The sequence below is a fragment of the Fusarium odoratissimum genome (assembly GCF_000260195.1).
Source record: "Fusarium odoratissimum NRRL 54006 unplaced genomic scaffold supercont1.28, whole genome shotgun sequence".
Classification (NCBI taxonomy): Eukaryota; Fungi; Ascomycota; class Sordariomycetes; order Hypocreales; family Nectriaceae; genus Fusarium; species Fusarium odoratissimum.
In genome coordinates, this window is record NW_022158712.1 from 190,112 (window position 1) to 206,797 (window position 16,686).

General features: G+C 46.0%; 8 protein-coding genes across 8 annotated transcripts; 5 read left to right on the plus strand and 3 right to left on the minus strand.

Moving 5' to 3' along the window:
- Positions 1–575: 575 nt before the first annotated feature.
- On the plus strand, positions 576–869 carry FOIG_12698 (uncharacterized protein; the record flags this gene model as incomplete). The annotated part of the gene is made up of 1 exon (XM_031213635.1): positions 576–869. The coding sequence occupies one exon, from the start codon at positions 576–578 to the stop codon at positions 867–869; it is 294 nt and encodes a 97-aa protein (XP_031056593.1).
- A 988-nt stretch (positions 870–1,857) lies between these two features.
- FOIG_12699 (uncharacterized protein) lies at positions 1,858–3,999 on the plus strand. Its single transcript, XM_031213636.1, has one exon. The coding sequence runs from the start codon at positions 1,884–1,886 to the stop codon at positions 3,888–3,890; it is 2,007 nt and encodes a 668-aa protein (XP_031056594.1). The 5' UTR covers positions 1,858–1,883; the 3' UTR covers positions 3,891–3,999.
- A 1,102-nt stretch (positions 4,000–5,101) lies between these two features.
- FOIG_12700 (uncharacterized protein) lies at positions 5,102–7,470 on the plus strand (the record flags this gene model as incomplete). Its single annotated transcript, XM_031213637.1, has 3 exons — positions 5,102–5,544; positions 5,598–6,414; positions 6,470–7,470. 3 exons carry the CDS (start codon positions 5,102–5,104, stop codon positions 7,133–7,135), a joined length of 1,926 nt encoding a protein of 641 aa, XP_031056595.1. The 3' UTR covers positions 7,136–7,470.
- Positions 7,471–8,668: 1,198 nt separating this feature from the next.
- Positions 8,669–9,335, minus strand: FOIG_12701 (uncharacterized protein). Its single transcript, XM_031213638.1, has one exon. It carries the CDS (start codon positions 9,248–9,250, stop codon positions 8,846–8,848), a length of 405 nt encoding a protein of 134 aa, XP_031056596.1. The 5' UTR covers positions 9,251–9,335; the 3' UTR covers positions 8,669–8,845.
- Positions 9,336–10,091: 756 nt separating this feature from the next.
- On the minus strand, positions 10,092–11,835 carry FOIG_12702 (uncharacterized protein; the record flags this gene model as incomplete). The annotated part of the gene is made up of 2 exons (XM_031213639.1): positions 10,092–10,364; positions 11,764–11,835. 2 exons carry the CDS (start codon positions 11,833–11,835, stop codon positions 10,092–10,094), a joined length of 345 nt encoding a protein of 114 aa, XP_031056597.1.
- Positions 11,836–12,478: 643 nt separating this feature from the next.
- Positions 12,479–13,908, plus strand: FOIG_12703 (uncharacterized protein). The gene has a single exon (XM_031213640.1). The coding sequence runs from the start codon at positions 12,837–12,839 to the stop codon at positions 13,821–13,823; it is 987 nt and encodes a 328-aa protein (XP_031056598.1). The 5' UTR covers positions 12,479–12,836; the 3' UTR covers positions 13,824–13,908.
- Positions 13,909–14,041: 133 nt separating this feature from the next.
- Positions 14,042–14,407, plus strand: FOIG_12704 (uncharacterized protein; the record flags this gene model as incomplete). Its single annotated transcript, XM_031213641.1, has 2 exons — positions 14,042–14,186; positions 14,235–14,407. 2 exons carry the CDS (start codon positions 14,042–14,044, stop codon positions 14,405–14,407), a joined length of 318 nt encoding a protein of 105 aa, XP_031056599.1.
- Positions 14,408–14,472: 65 nt separating this feature from the next.
- On the minus strand, positions 14,473–16,374 carry FOIG_12705 (uncharacterized protein; the record flags this gene model as incomplete). The annotated part of the gene is made up of 1 exon (XM_031213642.1): positions 14,473–16,374. One exon carries the CDS (start codon positions 16,372–16,374, stop codon positions 14,473–14,475), a length of 1,902 nt encoding a protein of 633 aa, XP_031056600.1.
- Positions 16,375–16,686: the final 312 nt, after the last annotated feature.

A 16,686-nucleotide genomic window follows, 5' to 3' on the forward strand; every position in this document is an offset into this window, starting at 1 on the left:
TCGAGGAGAGTCGCTTGCTGGAAACATTCATATGGCTCTTTTAATAATCTCAGGTAAGATTGACGTACGCCATGTTCAAAGCGAACTTCTTCCCAAGAGCTGGGAAAAGGGGGACTTCTATCAGTTGGGGACTTTTGTTGTCGTTTCGCAAAAGCGGACTATACTGACGCCATGACAAGAAGTTGTATCGCTCGTTTCCACATTCTTGAGGCCATTGTGACCCATGTCCGTTCAGTTAACTCACAATCCCAGCTAGCTGCGAGTAGAACGGTGTTCGTATTGATATTGACGAGACCCTGCAGGCTCCCACGTTATGCAAGCCACGTCTGCTCCTTGTTGACCTTCTGGATGTATTCCATGTCTTCTAGTAAAAGCTTATGGCATAAATGATCTGATATAAAGAGCCTCTATCCTAAAAACATCCTAAAACGTATTTCCGACTCTTCTTCCATCATTCTAGAAGACAACAGCCCTTCCCAAGACCTCTCCCCCTTGCTCTCATTATCCCCCCCTCACGCATCACTGCCACTTTGCCCTCCAAACACACAACACTCTGCACCGATCTCTAATCAGAAATGGTGATCCTCCCCCAAATCCTTGGTCTCTGCCTCAGCATCTGGGTTGCTTACCAACCAGCTGAGGAGTACTACCCCCCTCACATTACGCCCGTTAGGGGCTCCAACCTTGGCGATGAGGTTGCAGCAACTCACTGCTTCATCGAGTCTCATACCGGCAAGAACTTTCACATCAGATACAGATTCTCGCCCCTATTCACGTTATATGATGGCGCAGTTGCCATTATCCTCAAGTTCTTCATCGATGGCATTGAATGCCAACAGCTTGTGATGAATCATCGGTGCAAGAGATAAAATTCAGTGTATGTGTTAACGCAGCATCGAGATGGGGGACGGACAATGTGAGAATTACTCCCCAACCTTCTCAGAGATCGCACCTGGTAGGTCAGTCAGAATTCTCAAATGCCAGTACTAACAATCTGCAGTCGAGCTGGCCAAGGGGGCCGGGTTTATAATTCGGTCAGATTTAGCAAGGGCTCAGTTAACAGTGGCTTTAGTGGCTTTAAGCTAGGATGGAATAATGCAGAACGTTGCTACTCCGTTGAAGGCTGGGAAAAAAAGCAACATGAGTCAAGTTAGATTACCTATCCGTACATCCACGACGAACCAGCCAGGATACAATATCAGCGCATCACGGGGCGACGGGCCATGTCCCGGGAACCATGCTTTTGGTAAAAGATATAGGACGAGAGGGCTTAAAGCTAAAAAGGCTAGCCCAATGAGATCATCCAATCATCGATATGTCTCTGCTAATGTTTTATTCCCTTGAGCTTTGTATGGACGGATTTATTCAAGCTATTTTGTCAGGTTCGCATGCAGTTAGCTGGAGAGACTGAAAATCTTGATATAAACCCCCAAGATAGATAAGTACCAGCCACACCTGATGATACTGTGAACCGCGACGACAGGAGGCATTCTCTCATGCAACTCCGATCACTGTTAAGACCGTCGACAATTTACGGATAGTGTCGGCTTTCTCATTGGTGACGGAGTCAAACGTTTGGTATGAGCACGCATTACGAGAACTATACAGCGAGACACAGTGTTAGATCGCGTACGGTAACTATTTTTGGCCCCTTTTCAATGTGTCGGACAACCCAGGATGATCGAATTATCCAGTATGGATGACATTGGTTTATTGTCCCCACATCGGTTCAATGCGGGTCTTATAATTTTACCTCTTACAGGCAGCAGTTACTAGTAAGTATTTTTATCTATCCAGGCAACAGCATTTTCTCAGGTTTATAAATACACCAGTATTATTCTGGTTCTATACTCACATTCGTATCTTATTAGTCCTTTTTTCTTATGCCTTTGCTCAAGATGTCGCATCCGCCACAACCTCCTCCACTCCCGTCGCTTTATAAACCCGAGGAGCAATTTCAGGCCAGTACCGACCTTCCACCATTTGTTGTAAAGCGAGGTGATAAGGAAAATGGAGATTTGGAATTTGAGTTCCCCAAGTCTAATCCCAAATCCGGCTCAGTCTCATTGCGCGTTGTTATCAACCAGTATCTTGGTACTCCTCATGCATCAAGGGCCCATGCCGGTAAAATCTTCAACATACTTGGCCGCCTCCGCTGCCTTCAATATGCCCTGAGAAGATACAACTATGGCTTAGTCGAACGTACACCCGACTTCCTGAAATATTGGCGCCGACATACTCTGCACCTTCTATCTGGATTCGGCATCAACTCAGTGCATAATCATGGTGCTGTTCATATCGCCGGCCTTGACGACTTGATTGTGCAAATTGAAGATATCTATCAAAATGATATTCGCGAGTATGACACTCTGATAAGCCAAGGCATGACGAACTTCCAAGGATTGCTTGAACTTTTCAGACCTGATGTTCCTGTCAAGGCTTCGTCAGTGGCTGGGGGAACCCCGTGTGTCTTTCGGGTGACAGATGCCTTTTTCTCAGAGCGTCGCAATGCTTTCGGTTCGTCTTCCAAAGACTTTCATGTCACTCTAGAAACTGTAGTTGCTGTCGGTGATCACTTCTCGGTAGCTACCTTTACAGAAGTGTTCTCTGGCTGGGTCGGAACGCAGCCACGGGCCTTGTCTGACTTGACCTACCAGCCAGTTGCCGACACTGAACAAGACACCCTTCTGGCACGCGCAGAGAAAGCTGTCAGGTTTGGAACAGGTGGTGCAAAGTATCTCGCCTATGCTCCGAGTACCTTCATCCTTCACCCAGCTCGAACTCGGAACAAGTCTACTATGTCTCAGTCAACGCACAGCTCGACTTCTCTTTCAGGCGGCCGCATCATGGTCGATATGGCTAGAAGTGCATCTCTAGGTCATCACCCTTGCCAAGGCGTGGATGGGGCCACTCTAGCAATCATCCAACTCTCATCACGATATCGACATTGGATGTCTAACAGTGACCGTTCTGGTTCAGTTGATGACGATTCTCTGTATCTATGGAATGATGTACCAAAGGAACTCTTGATTACCTGCTGGCCAGCTTTGGTTGGATTCAGCTTCTCTGCCAAGGCTTGGGGCCATGTTCTCGTCGATGGCCTCTCGGAAATCAATTTCCAGAATCAGGCCTTCGATCGACTTGTCCTTTCACATGAACGCAAGCAACTCATTCGCGCCGTCGTTCGATGTGGAACATCTCTAGACGTTCAGGCTCAGGATCTTATCAGCACCAAACAAGGCGGTCTGATTTTTCTGCTTCATGGTCCACCAGGTGTTGGTAAAACGCTCACGGCAGAAGCAGTAGCGGAGTTATTGCACCGCCCGTTGTACTATGTTACCATGGGGGAGCTTGGAGTAACCCCAGACGATCTAGAGACTAGGCTCAGTGATATTCTGGCCATATGCGCTGAATGGGATGCCCTGGCGGTTCTTGATGAAGCTGATGTTTTCTTGGAAACTCGCAGAACTTCTGATCTGGTGCGCAATGCCATGGTCTGCGTCATGCTTCGGATGCTGGAGTACCATCCCGGCATTCTATTCCTTACGACGAATCGGGTGCGAAGTCTTGATCCTGCTTTTGAGAGCCGAATCACGCTGTCCATTCGTTATGAAACCCTTGGCCGCGATGCACGTGAGCAAATCTGGAAGAACCAACTCAATGATCACTCTGGGGTCGATACCCAGACTATAAACTATGGAGAGCTAGCTGACCAGCAGCTGAATGGTAGACAGATTAAGAACATGGTACGCTTGGCGCTGAGCTTAGCTATGGATCAGAAAATCATGGTCACACAAAAGGTGCTACTGGAAACTGTCAAAGTAACAGCGCTTGGACTTGAGGATATGAAAGCGGATAACACTTGGGAAAGCTTTACACATGAGATGTAGTTAAGGTGTATTTTGATTATTGAAACTGTTGGCCTTTCGCAAATCTCCTCCATAGTAAAGAAGCGCCCACTCGGCGGACGTTTCTTTACTGCCTTTGTTATCTTACGTATTTATGTATTGATAAGTGGTTCCAAGATGGAGTAACCAATAGTGGGACGGTCGCTGAATTACAAGTACTCTCAAGTCTGGGGAAACCTCCTTCCCTTCCTCAAATTCTTGAATGACCTGTACATGCACTCTTCTTTCAATGGTGTAAACTCGCTGATACTTGTCAAAGTCAGTATTCAACCATAAATAACCCGAGAGCCAAGCCCTTCTTACCAGTCATGACTGCTATAGTCCATATAGTTATGAATAGTGTCAAGTCCCGGCTGATCAGGGCAAGAATCCGCACCCTTTGGACAACCAACAGAGGCTTCCAGAATCGCAGGAGTATCATCAATGAGATCACCATCGCCTGTACAACTGTACCCTCCAAAAACTTGGAATAGACCTGTCGTGATTCCGAATTTTTGAGCCCACTCGGAGGCGCTTTCAATACGAAGACGATCTTGTGTTGCGGCTATACTTTTTTGCTTCGGATGTGTAAAATTAAAGATGATGAATGTTGTGTCTATGCAAGAATAAGATTAAGGGATTTGTTGGCTTACTATACTCGGAGGTACTTATCTTCACTCTACATGCTACAAAGTAGTGTGTCGGCCAACAACGTTAGACATCTCTGCAACATAGCTAGCAGTGACGCATTGGCCTCCAGGAAACACTGATCTCAATCCTTATGTAACTTTATCAGGATAGATTGTCAAGCTTATTATGTGCTCAGCAACTCAGTACATATCTTGTTTTGGATGTTGATATCAGTTTTCACTTTCAACCTTGCTACCAATAGTATTTGGTTGTAAGCAATTGACTGGATAACAGTTATCCCCAATTACGCGCGCGCCTACCTACAGTGCCTATCCCATCCTCTCGCAGCTATTAGGCGTTTTTTTTTTTTTTTTGCCACTGTTGTCTCTTACCTCAGCGTCTATAGTTAGCCCAATCTCCAATTCTGCATTTATCCTTGTTTATTTCTTCGAATATAATTTGATGTAATTGTAATTTGAATGACATAATATTTCCCAGCTGAGGATGGTTTTCATCAGAGCCCAACTTCTGCCATATCAGGCTGCCTCTGCTCCTTTTTGACCCTACATTCTCTAACAAACAATATGGCGGACCCTTTGAGTGTGGCTGCGTCAATCGCTGGACTTATTTCCATCACTGTAGAAGCGGTAAAATTCCTCAGTCCCTATGTTTCTGCTTCAAAAAGAACGCCCCACATCGCCGCACACGTCTACTCTGAAGTTCAGAGCACGCAAGTGATTCTGATAGGCCTTCAAAATCTCACTAAGAACCTTGGCTCTATCAAAGCCCAACACGCTGCACTCATCGGGGTTAACCAAGTCATTGCGATCCTTACAGACGGCGTCCTTCTTTATTCTGAACTGCAAAATGAGCTACGGTCTCTACCAGGGCAAGAAGATATTGACGAAAGACTTACCCTCAGAGGTCGCTTACTGTGGGCTCGAAAGGAAAGCACATTCGTCACTCTCCTCCAAAGACTGCAGAGTTTCAAAAGCTCGACGTCGCTTGTTTTGATGATCTTGCAAAGGTACGAAATGCCCGCCATGTGTCGTGTTTGTCATTGGTTGACCACCTACTTAGTGACTCAGATCAGTCAGCAAAGCAGCATCAAGAGCAGCTCTGCAACAACGTCCAAGCACTCCTGGAGAGTAATAATGCTTTAGCGCGGCGCCTGATGAACCTAGAAGACTCTTTGGATTTTCGGAGTACTGTTCTAAGAAGGACGAGTTTTCTCTCACCATTGACGCCCAGCGACCCACATACATCATCGAGGCGCCTTAGCACCGAGACCAGTCTTCGTATACCAACCCTTGCTTTCGAAACGGCCCTTAGGGCATCACGCGTGTATCGTCGCGCGAAACGATACAGTATGGACTTTTCATTCCGTAGTTCAGTCGCAAGATCCCGCAACTGGTCAATTCTCTCCGGCTTAAGTCTTAGCGATATCTCGAACATATCCGTTGTCGCACTTCCGATACATCGGGATGATCTTACCAACGCTCAGGATTATGATTTTGGCGATGATATACCAGTCGGTGAGGAGTTGCATCGGCCCCCCATCGACTGGCCTTTACTCGTACAATGCCTGGAGATAAAGCTCATGATGCTTCAAATCAGAGGAATGCAGAAGCATTTTGATGAGGTCCCAGACCCTCCCGATGTCTTCTTCCACCTCTGGGCTGTTCTTCCTCGTGTTAAGCCTATCCTCCTACTCCTGCGAGCCCTGGGCGTTGAGACCAGTATCTCTGTGGATCCACGTCAAGAGCTTTCGGTCAACGCAAAGAAAGACGTAATTCTACGCCTTGCACAGTATTGCATAGAAATATTGGATATGGACCCAAGAGATCTATTTACGTTTGATGACTTGATTGGAGGGGACTATTGCGGTCTTATAAGAGTATGTGCATTACAACCTAGGGACGAAGAGGACAGCTTTGCTAACCGAGGCCCAGGTAATCTCAATCTTGTCGACTCTTGTCAAGAAGCTACAAAGCTCTTCTTATCACTATCCCAAACATACCCTTTCCATTGCTCAGGACTTAATCGATGCCAACTCAACAGGTCTCCGAAGCCTCGTCTCGAGTCAACGCCAGTACGTCCGTCGGATCGTAGAGCTTGTTGAGATAAAGGATCAACTGGAAACATACATTGAGGGAATCTTCCCAAATTTGAGGCATTCTGCGAATGTTCACATCATGCTGCTTGTTCTGATGGAAAGGAATCTTTTCCATCCCCCAGCAGAGCATAGATGGTTTGTAGCATTCGACTACCTCTACACCAACACCAAAGCCGAGGCGGGACTGGTCGTCGATGATCTGATTAATAGATTTTGGATTACTGATTTAATACGATCAGGCGACTTTGAAGATGCAACATCTTTGTTGTTAAGATGCCGAGAAATCATGCCTGTGCGAGATGATCGAATGTCGGCCTATACTAATTTTCACAAGGTATTTGTTCCCGCGATAAGTCTGAGAAGCACGCATACTAATTCAATCAAGTATCTTCAAAACCAGCCCATTATTTCACGTACGCAGCATCAGGATAGCCTAGACGCCACGAGTCGTCTTGAGGCATTCCTCAAAAAATTGGAAAGAATGACAGAGTTGGACATTTAGGAGAGCGCAAGGAGAAGCCTTACTAAAGTGATGATTCAGCCTAAATACAATAACCTGATACTGACATTAGGCTGCTAATTGCAGGCGTGGACATAGATGACTCTGATATAAAAGACTCAATTGAAGTTCTTTCTCAAATGTCTGTTATGTTTCGAGGACTTTCGCTAAGTAAGTGTAGCATCTTGTCTTGGTAGCGACCTCAAATGCGCTTCGACTAGTGGCAATAGTACCATCCTAAGGCATATACAAATCCAACGTGCAATGATGGGCTGACAATGATGTCACATAAATATTCTCAATATTGTTTGCCAGCAAAAAAGTCAGATCGATTCATAGGCATCCACAGCTGATTCTTTATCTTTACCGTTGGCTGTTAAGTGGTTAGTTACTTTTGTTTCCCCTGATCAGATGTGAAGAATGTAACACAGTAGATGTAAAAATAATTGTCTAACCAATCTCTGCTTCGAACCAGACAGTACTGTCCAATTCCACTGTCTCGGCCAACACATTCGAGCTCAAGCCAATTCGGATATTGATTTTATCCACGATATTAGACAAGGACATCGAAGTGAACTCTGGTCCATCAGACATCATCGGTATCTCATGTCCAAAAACAGGATCACCGTATTCAAACAGAGCCTTTCGCCCCTTAGCGGTGAGTTTCGACACACACATCATGCATCTTGCGCGGACAGAGTTTTGAAGGCTCTGTATAGTAGTGTGGTGGGTGAATGGTTGGTTGTGGAACTCGTCATCTGAGGATTCTAGCTCCCATTCAGCTGTGTGTATGAGAATCCTTTGGCATGACAGACAGATCATTGTGTCAAATAAGAAGTGTGTAATATTGCGATCGTCACTCTGTCAAGCCTGCCAAGCTATCAGACTTGATGCAGTTCTTTTTGAGCTTTGCGATATACAAGCCGGACTATGGAGTTAAAATCAGCAGACGGGCATGTCACCCAATTCTCAAACACCGCCAAAGCACAAGCAAAGGATGTCGGGAAATCTACGGCCCGGATAAACCAGCCATCATGTAATGCCAACAAGGCATTCAATATTCTAACAACCGTGCATATGTACAACCACATCAGAGGATATTGTTGGGGCGGGTAATAACAAAGGCACAGACCCCCAACATCAGTTGAATGGAATATCAATATATTCTCCTCTCTGCTTAAAAGCAGTACTGAGCGTTGTAATACGAGTATTAGCTGTACTTGAATTTTCAAACACATGTCAGATAAAGCGGGGAAATAATATACTCATGTAAAGATTCTAATATATCTCACGGTGATCTACTGTTTACATCTTCATTTGCGGTTGGAAGTTTAAGATAGTTACTAGAAAACATTACCTTGTCTCTCAGTATTCCGTCGAGATCACCATACAGTCTAAAGCCACAAAGTTGATGCAGCACCAGCAAATATCCTGAGATTAAGAAAGAAAACAAATACTGAGGCCGACCTTGAGGGCTCCTATACAAGTCAAAGGAACATGTGTGATCATTCTGGACATATCTTCACCCCTAGGACAGGCCTGCATGGTTCTCTGTATTAAGAAATAGCGCCGATATAATGACGAACAAACACCCAATATAGCATTTACTACTGAGCCTTCCCTTTCATTCTGCTCCACCAACACGCCCACCCTTTTTCTTCTTCATAAAATGTGATAAATGCGACTAGTACAGATTCTCATTTACCCAATCTTTCAATTATCCAGACATTTGAGGGTAGTTGAGATGACTTCCGACGAGGGATTAGAAATAGTGACAAAACCGCCAAAAGAGCCTTTTTCGTTGCTAATCCAGATCCTGAGCTGGCCGTCGTCGCCATTATAACTGAAGGTGACTGCAGGGTTTGCACACTCGTAAACGTTTTTCGAAGTAAAAGGTTTGGCTGTGTTCTTCTGAGGGTCTTTATTGAGTGGGGGACATCGAGTGTCAATTCCTTCAGAATACAAGCGGAAGGATACGTTATTCTTATTGTCCCGGTCGATGTAAGCACCAGATAGACTGGCGGGAATTTCGTTTATTTGACAGTCTCTCACGTTGAGGTAGGGAGCGGCAAGAGAGCTTGGAAGTAGAAGGTTCAGCAACAAAAGAGGAACAAACATGGTGTCGAGATTAAGGTGAAATAAGAAAAAGAAACAAGTTTTATTCAGCGTGTTTATCTTGTATACTAGTTTGCTATCTGGATACCAAAGCACCAGTGAGCTGAACAATGGGATATTTATATAAAGATTAGTCTTAAGTGTTTCTCTCCTTGACTTACGTGCCCTGATCATATGCCGTTGCCACGTTCTAAAAACTTTTATAAGCGATCTGTTACATTCGGAACGCCGGAGATGAGTGACACGGCCTAATGTGGAGGCATTGTGAGGTAGTATCTAAAGTGTAAATACGGAGTAATGCTTGTTCTTTTAAGGTTATACCCCATGCAGAGTAATCTACTATCTAGAGGATCCACAGGATCGGATGTAATATACAAATAAGGGATAGTTCAATATCCTCTCGGGAGTGTAGATAGATCATCTCCGACGCCCCTGTTCAAGCCGGTTGTACCGCTCGGATGGCCCACAAGAGTGTGTAACGGGCCAACAGGCCAACGGGCGGTTTTCGGCACCTAGTCAGAAGTGCTCCCCACCACTAAGGCAATTAACTTTAATCCATGCCGAGCTTGTGTTGATCTGTTGTTTTATTGAGAAGAACGATAATTGCTTTTCACAACCTATCACTAAACGCAAGGAAAAAAACACAAAAACCAAGAACTAGAACCAGTTCGCATAACCTTCATCGACTTTGTATTTTGCAAGTTCCAAGTATGGACGCAAATGACCTTGATAACAAAACCCCTGAACCAGCGCAGATTGACCCCGAACCGGTCCCCGCGCTGAACGATCCCCCAATAAGCAGCTGGACCAGGCATCATAGTCGTACTTTGATAACGCAATGGCGTCATGAGATTTCATGACGGGCGCCACAGGTGTTAACATCCTCTTTCCTAACACCAAGTTTGGCGCATTTAGAAAGCTCTTTCCAGGCCGACTTTCCATCTACCCTGGCTTGTCGAAGTAAAGCAGTAAATGACGCTATAGTGGACTGGGATCTAGTAGTCTCCTTGTTAAAGTGGTTGTTCTGATTAACCACAAGGATGAAAGAGGACGAGAGATCGATGACTGGTCCGTCGACCATTCTGCGGAGGGCTTCCTCAAATTCTATTACGACTTGCTGTTAGCACAAATGTCCATTCATAAGATGAGACTTGCCTCTAATGCCAGGAGCTCTTCTGAAGTGGCTTGGGTTCTGGTGCCCAGGCTATCAGAGGAATCAAGAGTTTCAGAAGTACATATCGTAGCAGTGGAGGCGACATCTGAAGAACTATTTCTTCCTTGGAGCGTTTTTGGCGGAGGAATATAGCGTTTCTGAAGTGCGCATCGTAGAAGTAGAAGCGCTATCCGAGGTAGAGCTATTGGCGCCACAGCGAGCACTTGCAATGGCGGAGACAATGCGTAGAGCGTCAATGACTTCTGATATTTCGATAGTGGGAGGAGGAGTCATGTTAAATTGAAGAGAAATGTCTATGAGTTAATATTTCGATGTGCTGAGAGATGCCCACGACAATGTTGAGAGATGACGATGATATTGTTGAGAGAATCAGGAATCAGGAATGGGTTTTATAGGTGACTCTTTACCAGAGCGACAGTGAAGGTAGTATTTTTCTTTGAATGGCTTTTTATTGAAAGATATTTCTTTTAATCAAAGAACCTTGGTGTGGATTGTTGTTTGTTACGTAGGCAGGCGAATGCGCTGGCGCATGAAAGGCTAATAAACTGTATTGTATATGCTTCCTGCTTGTTTGTTTTCCTTTCGTTGTGATTATATAACCAAATGTTTCTCTTTGCAGCTTTCTACTATCTGGTCAATGTTTGGTCTCAAAGAAAAACCCGCAACAAACATCGCACCTACTGGGATGATGAAAGCCCATGGGTGACGTGTCTAATTGGCATTTGAACAAACTACCTTTGCAGAGCCATCCTCTCGTGTTTTACTCAATTATTGTCTTTGGCCTATTTTACAGCGGAACAGAGAGAAAACAAATAAATTAACGTCTTGGCACCTACTACTAGACATCAAAGAACAACGATTGCCAAATGAGTGAGACAAGGTTTATATTTACGTCGCGCAAGAGCCCATGCGAGGCAAAGCAAGTGTTCGTGATCAATGTCGACGGTCGGACCTACATTCAAAAGCTCCCAGTCAGCATGGACGATTTCCAGAAGGTCGATTAAGCAGAGATTACCTTTTGCTTGAATGCGACCTGCGCTAACCGGGTGTCTCTGTGCCACAAAACACAGGACGGAATTTAAGGTATTTGCCTTTGATGATTAAACCGGAGTGCATAAGGAAATCCCTCCTGCAGCGTAAAAAGACTAAAACAAAGACTAAAGTGCAATGAATTTGTCTTTTAACATGTTTGCTCCGATGCCTGCTATTCTTTGTATTATAATTAGAGTAACAAACTCTGAATATCCTCAAGACAACCTGGAACATCATGTCGGCTGACAAGAGACACCCTAGATTGTCAGATTGGCGATGGTGGGTTTTGTGCCGATGAGGGGCAGCATACGGTCTGCCTCGTCAGTGCGGACTTGTATGGTTCCCGGGAGGCAGACAAGCTGATTACCAGAAACAGGACCATGGTTGCAATGTCGAGTCATTGATTAGTAGGGGCGGCGCGGGCACATGCACTAGATGTTATATATTGAAGTAATAATACGACAGAGTCAACGCGGTATGGCCAAAATTGAGTCTGTTGTAAAAAAACCGAAATATTACAACCTGATCGCACTATTCCAATGCAACGTGCCCAGTCTGCCTGTAAGGTTCGATCCCAAGAAACAAAATTATGTCCCTCACGGCATATCTAAAGAACCTTATCAGACTGTTAAGCATAGCTCAGCTTTCACTTTAGAGGTTTACTCGGCGGATCAATCCACTGAAGGTCCCCTGTGTTAAAATTAAGCGCATCTTGGCATTGTGCGTGAGCCTCAATTGATTGAACATTGCTATCGGGAACAAGTTCCATTGCGACGTATGGCCTCTTCTAATGCTCGATACTCTTTTTAAAAAAATTATTGTTTTGATTTTTTCTGATACATTCTGGCGATTATGGCGTGCTGCAGCTCTTTGTGTTGTGCCACAGGAGGTAAAATCGAGTGTCTGATGAGACTCCTCTAATCTTGGCTCAAGGCTGTCCCTCAGCCTGGCCGGACTAACCCTCTCCCGGCCCCGAACTTCTCCACCTTTGCCAATTCACGCTACTCGTTCACAATCACCTTCATCTTCAATCATCCTCCCCTTCGCCCTCCTCGCAATGCCGCCTCCACGCCGCAACGTCCCTCCCATCATCCCGCGCTCAACAACACTCCTCGAGGGAACCCCAAACATAGCGCTACACCCGTTATAAAATTCCGGATTATACCCACCGAGAGCGAGAGCGCTCCTCTCTGTGGAATAACCGGGGCGTGTAGAGGGTGACCTGGACTCGGAATCTCGCAGTTCTACTGGAGTTCCGGGGCGACCTGGCAGTTCTACTGGAGGTCCTGGGCACCCGCCAGCGAGGCTTGGTATCTCCCTCGCGGTTGCGTTGTTGGCCGTGCTGTGCAGGTAAGTTCTTATTTCGTCTACTAATCTTGCGCTATGGCATGCATCGCCATCAACGAAACAACAGCTGTCGTCGAGTGGCAATGGGAGAGTGCCACGCGTAACTTAGCGACCGCCGATCCCGATCACGACGCGATACGATTTACCTTGCGACTCGACCCCGCGAGTCGATACGGTGCGCACTTCGAAATCAGCATCCCCTTCAGATTCAAGGATAAGCCAGCTGGGGCGGGCGTATGCCTCCGGATAAACCCCTTCTTCATCAAGTCCTTCGCCTATTCCGATGTGCCGACCCCGCCCGATGCCGTAAAACAGATCTTCGACGCGACTACATACCTTGACTTCACACTAGATAACAGAATCACCATTCTTGTTCCTAGCGATGTTGAGGAGCCGGTTGTAGCAGCGCGTGCGAGGTCAGGCAAGGTCCTCGACTTAATACACGAGCTTTCTTGTATTACGTCCCTGCGCATCTACATCCAGCAGTCTCTACTGTCGCCCGATGAGCTCAAGTCCATCAGCGAGGCTGTAGAACGACGTCAAATCAAACCATCCTCCGACCCAGACTATGACATCTCACGAATGTTCAGCGGCAGCGGCGCAAAAGTCACAACCATTCCTCCCCCCAAACCCCCTTCTTACAAGAAAGCGACGAAAACCCAACCTCCCCCGAACGCTCCGTCTAATCGCAAACGGCCCCGACAAGACAGCCATCCCGAATTCTTCAGCCAGTTCTGGGATAAGCTCCAGAAGCTGGAAGCCAAGGTTGACGACCTGCAAACCGACAACGCTAAACTGAGAGCCGATAACGCTCAGCTCAAAGACAAGGTCGCGCGCCTGGAGAAGAAGTATGAAGGATTGGAGCAGGGAGATGCGGAGGAGACTGTGATGATAGAAATACGAGATGATATCAGCTCGCTGGATCATAGAGTGACGTGTATTGAGGACGCGAGAGATGAAGACTTTGAGGACATAAAGGGAGGCGTTTTTGATGAGTTGGCGAAGCGATTGATAGGTGGATGAATGATGATTATCTTACGGTATGTTCTTGGTTGGAGTTCCGAGGCACTTTACTGATGGGTGTAGATTTATTAGATATGAGCGACGACACTGTCAGACCTGATGAATAAAACGACGAGACGAACCGCATATGTTCTCCCAATGTCCACTCCAACAAACTGCATTTACCGTAAGAGCCGAAGGACAATCAGCCCTCGAGGTTGCTGGTTGGAGTTCAAGACATGCAGCGGAGTAACTTGATCACGTCTCAGCAGGCTGTCGCCCCCGGAGTCATGATCCGATCATCCACAGCTGGATCCCACCCCAGTACGTTTGCTGCAGCCTTGTCTGTGTCGAAGAATGCGAAAGACGTTATTGCTGTAGCCAGTAAGTGTCTGGTGTCCCTGTCAGTTGCAACACCGCTGACCTCGGTAGCTACAGCAACGACTGGGCATACACGACGTCCCTGGAGGAATGGCTTCCTCCCATTCTTGCGATATCTTCCCCTCGACGATAGATCTCGTGGTTTTTCCCATCTCAAGATGGAGCAGTTGACAAGGAGAGGTGTATTTAACACACGTAACGAGTCGTACACGTATAGTCATTAATCTAGCCACCCTAACGATGGTTTCACAGTAAGGGAATTAAATCAAATGAGATAGTGAGTCTCTGACTAAGTACTACTGCCTTGTTCATCCAAACTTTGCATGTGCGAACCCTGATAGTCTTTCAGACGTATTGTAATAGCTGCACTTGCCGCTTGAAATCTCCGAAACGAGTTCATGGAAGACCCTCGAGAGGATCCTGACGCTGGTGATCGAGTTATCGTAGGATTGTTGCTCAGTGAGCTGAGGTATCTTTGACGACCGTGTGAAGAGCTTGTGGAGCGCGAGGATGAATTATTGGACTTGTTGGAACCAAGACTAAGAGATTGGGTCATTCGGACATCTGTTTGCAAGGGTGTAGCCTGGGGCGAAGTCTCCTGGACGGAGGAGTGATGTTTTGCACTATCCATGCTATGTCGAATCACGTTATCTAGAACTCTCTGTTGGAAGTTCTGGACACGTTTAATTGATCCGTTGTCCTCTGGTTCTAGTTCGGACCATGTGTGATGTTTGGTAAAGTGCTGTAGAAATTCTCTCTTGAAATGTCGCGTTGGGAGGTCTGCTTCCAACAAATCCTCGATTGTCTCCAGATAGAACAAGCTAATGAATTGTTTTGTGACATATTCTGATGCAAATTCTTTCTTCAAGTGTTGGTGGGAGACGGTTGTTTGATGAACAATCATCCGACAAATAATAGCCAGGAAATGAGTAGGTGATATACCTGATATCTCGACTTGCTTCCACCAGGACGATGAGATTGAAGTTTCCTGCTGTGCATTGCCCCAAACGAAGGCAAACAGGAATCCAGCCTCTTGCCACGTATCAAGACGACTTTCCTTTCGCATCAGTCTACTAATCTCCTGTGAAATTGCAGCATCACTTGCGTGTCGAAATAAGCTGTCAAATTGTACAAGAACATGACTTGAGACGCCTTTTTCGACCAACTCAAGGCACTGCTTACAAACCCTCAGGCACATCTGAAAGGAATATAGAAATTCTCCATCGCCAATATCCAATTTTTCAAGAAGATCGCCTGTGGTATCCCTCTGACCGGACTCTTGTTGTAAATGAAGGACGGACCACATACTAAGGGAACAATTTGGACTTGCTACGAGCTCATCCCTGATCTGGCGAAGTCGGCCAAGATGCCTCTGAGCATGGTTCTCTCGGCCTTGTATAAGGGAATAGATGCTGGACAAATAGGCGTGAAAAAGCATTCGATCTTGCGCAGATGTATATGGCAAGACTGATGTCTTATCTGCGTCCCCTTCTGCAGCTTCAAGGAGATGGAAATCTCGCAGCAGATTGATAGCCGATTGACCCATGCTCGGTGATTTGGCAATCCTCATAAGATCCAAAAACTGACGTATAAGATTCTCATCAGCGGCAATCTTGTCACTAAAGTGGATGTTTCCCGCAACACAATTAAAAGAATCTTGAAAGAGGTAGCAGCATGCCAAATAATCTAAGTACAACTCTGGCGTCGTATCACAGATCAGAAGAGTGTTTTGTTTTTGGTCCAGAACCCGGGGGGTCGAACATCTCGAAGTTAATGAAATCTGAGCTTTGGGTGCGCTCGAAATACGTATTGGACTCTTGACATCCGCTGGGTGGCACCGGCTGCTCGATCCTCTGGTTTTCCGGTGGCCCTCTTGGGCCTCCATCAAGGTATCTCCAGTTTTCTGAGATGGCTCCTTGCATGAATCCTCGTCATTCTCGGTGTTTTTGGGAATGTGGGAATCTGGACTAAGTGTATTGACAGTGTGGAAAAGAGATTCGTTCTCATCATCTGCGCCTAAAGCATCAACCTCGATATCAAATATCGCGCCCAATGGCTCAGATTCCGGCGAAATAGTTGCTTCAAGAGCCTGGACTATTGTCTGGGCCTGGCGAGGTTGCTTATAAAGACCCCAGCGCTTTGTTGCTTTTGCAAACTGACTGGTACTATATGATCTCTGGTCAGCAACCATGATCGTATATTGTACAAATGGAATTGACCTACGTCAATGTAAACCCGTGATTATCCTTGAGATAACTAAGTACCTCTAGGCGAGTCATGTTTTGATCCAAGTATAGGTGTCGGATGATGTTTTTGTACTCATCGAGAACATTTTTCGGCACGTCTTGGGCCCGGTCTTGTCGCCTATAAACCCATGTCAATCTTGACGAGGCCATGGTGCCAAGCGGCAAGAGATCGAGGCGGAAAATGATATTATGATTCGATTCGAGCGTGTAGATGACAATGCTACCAAGTCTGCTGGTGAAAAAGGAGACAATAAACT

Excerpts from the sequence above, each read along its gene's own strand:
- FOIG_12699 (XM_031213636.1), top strand. The coding sequence starts at position 1,884 with ATGCCTTTGCTCAAGATGTCGCATCCGCCACAACCTCCTCCACTCCCG.
- FOIG_12701 (XM_031213638.1), bottom strand. The coding sequence starts at position 9,250 with ATGTTTGTTCCTCTTTTGTTGCTGAACCTTCTACTTCCAAGCTCTCTT.
- FOIG_12703 (XM_031213640.1), top strand. The coding sequence starts at position 12,837 with ATGGCATGCATCGCCATCAACGAAACAACAGCTGTCGTCGAGTGGCAA.